Source organism: Pteropus alecto, unplaced genomic scaffold (assembly GCF_000325575.1).
Source record: "Pteropus alecto unplaced genomic scaffold, ASM32557v1 scaffold164, whole genome shotgun sequence".
NCBI classification, from domain to species: Eukaryota; Metazoa; Chordata; class Mammalia; order Chiroptera; family Pteropodidae; genus Pteropus; species Pteropus alecto.
In genome coordinates this window covers 20,779,709-20,783,471 of record NW_006439568.1, presented here as the reverse complement: position 1 = coordinate 20,783,471, position 3,763 = coordinate 20,779,709, and the positions used below count along the sequence as shown (strand labels likewise).

The window sequence follows — 3,763 nt, the reverse complement described above, 5'->3', positions numbered from 1 at the left end:
GAGCAGCCAGTTAGGCCTAGAAACCTCACATCTCAGACAATCGTACTAAACAATCAACATGCTTGACTGCCAAGCTATAGTGACACAATGTCAACTGATATACGGGCCACTCCATATGATTGGATTTATAAATATAGATATTGTAAAATTCTATTTTGGCAAGTGCCCCCTGGGGCAGATGGATGGATGGGACAGCACCCTCGGCATCCCTTCCCCGTCCCCTAAACAAGAGTAAGAACAGTCAACCACTCTGTCTCATCCTTCAAGTTGTAAGCCACTTTATTCCAATCCCTTGAACATCACAGGCTGGTTTGATTTCAGACAGAACAGACTCCATTACAGAGGTCCCTCAACACAACAAAGACAATGAACAGCCCAGCACGGGAGTGACATTAACCTTTAAGCATCCAGCCTTCTGGGTGCTGCATAGTCCCTTGGCCAAACTTGAGTGCATTGGATTAGACACACAAAGACCTTCCTGGGAACGAGGAGAAAAAGCAAAACAACCCTGGAGAAAACACAGACAGGGTCAACAGCAGGCCAGGACCAGGGCGACTTCCATACACCTGTGCGTCGGTGTTTGTTGGCCATGCATCTGGCTCTGTGTTCTTTCCTAAACAGCTGAAGACCCTCTTCTCTTTGCCTCACTCCAGCTCTAGGATCTGGGGAAAGGAGTGAGTCTGGCTCTCCAAGGTGTCATGGCCTCGGGCAGAGCCCAGGTGGGTTTCCCAAACATTAAGTGACACCCCTATCTAAGGAGAACTAAAAGGAGGAATTAGGTCTTCAGTCAAGAGCAGGAAAAAGTGGGATACATCTGAACACTGTCCATGGAGGCACTGCGTCTCTTCACCTATTCTGCACTCCATGTCTTAGGGTAATTCCTTATTTTTTGAAAACCAGAGTTTACCACTTGGCCCATGGAGGAACTTGACAAGTCTCAATATAAAACTACTATGAGAAACACACTTGGAGGAAGATTAAGATTATTTTACCATGTTCAGGTCTCGAAATTTCACCCTGCAAAGTTGGTCCATTTTGGTCAACAATACAAATTTGGGTTTTTGCTACTTGTTAAAATGAACTTAGGGAAGACCCAGGAATCTAGAGATTAGAATGAGCTCAACATCATCTTCCTCGTGGTTATATTGTCCATCTCTCTGTGGTTCTCGGTTTGCAGGAAGCAGTGTGGAAGCAACAGAACCAGTGGGGACCTCTCTGTCCTCTCTTGGGGCAAGCTCTTCCCATCTACATCCTTGAGTGTTGGGGGTTCCTCATGCCTTACTGCTTATGAAAATATGAACTTCCTTATAAACTTTTAATTCAAATTAGTGTGTATGAGGTCACCAGACTGAATGGCAACTCAGATTTGGGTCATCCCTTCTGGAAATAGAAATTGACATTCAAAGAACACCGTGAGGGAAAACACTTCCAGATACCCCAGAGAGGGCCTCGGAAATCACAGATGCACTTGCCCAAGCCTACTTCATGACGAATCAGATGATTGCTCAACCTCTGACTCTGCAGGGCCACTGGGGGCATGGAAAGTCAATAGTGCAAATATGACTCCCTAACAATTCATGTGGGTTAAACCACTGGGAAGTCCTGAGAATTTCAGCTTTTCTTTCTTTTTTTTTTTTTTGGTGGTGGGAAAGGGTGGCTACAGAATATTGATCTGCTCAGAACAGCACCACACCTCCAGTGTAATACTGCCAATGAGCTGCTGGGCTGTGTGGGCAAATCATCACTTCACATCTCTCATAAATATCCACTTTCTGGTGCTCCAGGTGATGTGTTCCACATAAACCTGCCCTGATTCTATTCTCCAGGCACAGCTACTCTGGAAAAACATTCAAAATTAAGTTTGGGCCCTAGTCATGGTTATTTTGTACTTTTCTGGAATATATAAAATATACCTGTTGATTGGTGCATTTGTGCAAAGACAGATATGACTTTAAAACAAGACATAAACATTCATTATAGTTGGCTTACTTCACAATAAGCTACTAGATACAGTCTTCTGTAATAAGATTGGATTAGTGCTCACTAAACATGCATTTCATTTAAACAAGGCAAAACACTTAATTTGGTCTGCAATACCCAATATTTTATATACAGCATTCTTTTTTTTTTTTTTTTTTCTTTTAAATCACAAGAGGCAACAAGATGGGTCTGGTCTTGAAATATGTTACCATTTGTGTTTAATTTCCAAAGAAACTCATCTTAGCTCGACTAGTGTAAACCTCTGAAAAAATAACTGAACCATCTTTTCCGTCTCCACTATTAATTTGCCTTGAAATGTTCACAGCTTAGAAACTACAGCCTGCTGGGGAAGAGAGTGGAGAGGGCCTGCGAGCGGAATCCCCCACATCCTTTTAATAGCCTAGCCCCAGAGGGTTCCTTGTCTTTGGGGATCCCGAATTCGGTGACGCCATTCCTAGGGCACGTATGACAGCAGACCCAGGGGAGTTTCATTTTTCAAGCAAGCCCCTTGAAGCTCGCAATAGAATCACTGCACTGGATTGGTTTTCACGTTCCTGCCTCCCCGAGTCTTCGGTTTTGAAACAGAGACATTAGAATCAAGAGAAAATCATAATAATAATGATCAAAAATCATCAGAACAACGAACACCACAACATCTGTGCACGACAGCACTGTCCATGCTCTGGGCATTCCCACGAAGCGTCCACGACAAGAGAAGCTGAAGGCGTCACGGAGGAAGGCGCGTCTGACCGCACAGGGAACAGCGTCGCCGTCAATATCGTTTGGCAAAAAAGAAAATGTTAAAAAGAGAAACCAAAGGGGGACACAAGCAGCTCTATGATTCGTGGGGTACAGGCTCAGAACTGGCCGGCGCTGCTGGGGTCACACTGCAGGAGGCGCACTATGGACGGGTCGCTCTTGGCCCCTCGGATGAACTCTTCCAGGGACAGTTTTCCTAGAAGGCAAGAGGGTGGGTGAGCAGCGGCCGGTGGCAGCTACATGAACTTACACTCTTCCTATGGCCTCCTGGCAGCGGCCTCAGCTCCCTTTGTCCCCAAGGTCCCACACCTGCGGTGACGCTCACACTCTGTCCTTCTGATGTGAGACTCGTGGCTCAGGGTTTAGTTCACCTGGCATGGCTCCTGCTCCCTGAGAGCCCACTACACGTCCACCTGGCATGGTGCTGGGTGGCCCTGACATGGCCCCCGCCCTGCTGGCTCTTCCGGATGCAGGTGCCCTGGATGGACTCACTCAGTATTTGTGGAACAAATGGCCCCGAGCCTTTATGAGACAGCTGGATTCTCCCAGCAAAGGGGCGGTTCCCATGGTGTCACTGGGAGCCGCTGAACAGATATCTGGGGGGGACTCCTTCTTTTGGACAGCAGGTGAAGACAGCTGCACCTTCATCTGAAGGAAGGAGAAAAAAGGGGAATGTTCGGGAGGCAGAGGGGTGTCCTGGTGGACCCCTTGAGTCATCGGGGCACTTTCCTCCTACTCTGACAGGCTGGCAGAGGGTGCCTGGGCCCCCTGGGATCGCCTCTGACCCGGTGTTCTTTCCCTTCTTGAGTGAGCTGGAGCAGGCATGGAATTCCCTTCCTGAAGGTCTCCCTGTCAAATTATTGGGGTGGGGGGGCGCCTCTCCCCCATTCCTCTGCTTCCAGAAGGGCCTCTCCTTCGGGGGAGCTGCTGGGCCTTCCCGCTCAGCTTCGCTCTCTCTGTCTCTTGGCAGGAGCTGCCTGAGAGAGAACTTGCACCCCTCTCTCTCCGCAAAATAGATGCCACA

The 3,763-nt window shown here is 47.9% G+C and overlaps 1 protein-coding gene across 6 annotated transcripts in view; it reads right to left on the bottom strand.

Moving 5' to 3' along the window:
* Positions 1 to 255: 255 nt before the first annotated feature.
* The window catches only part of NCALD (neurocalcin delta), a 382,331-nt gene continuing 378,823 nt past the window's right edge, over positions 256 to 3,763 (bottom strand). For all 6 annotated transcript variants that reach the window (XM_015593057.2, XM_025050121.1, XM_015593058.2 and 3 more), the window contains one exon: positions 256 to 2,935. In XM_015593057.2, the coding sequence (XP_015448543.1) occupies positions 2,838 to 2,935 (98 nt within the window). In that variant the 3' untranslated portion in view covers positions 256 to 2,837. The remainder of the gene's footprint in view (positions 2,936 to 3,763) is intronic.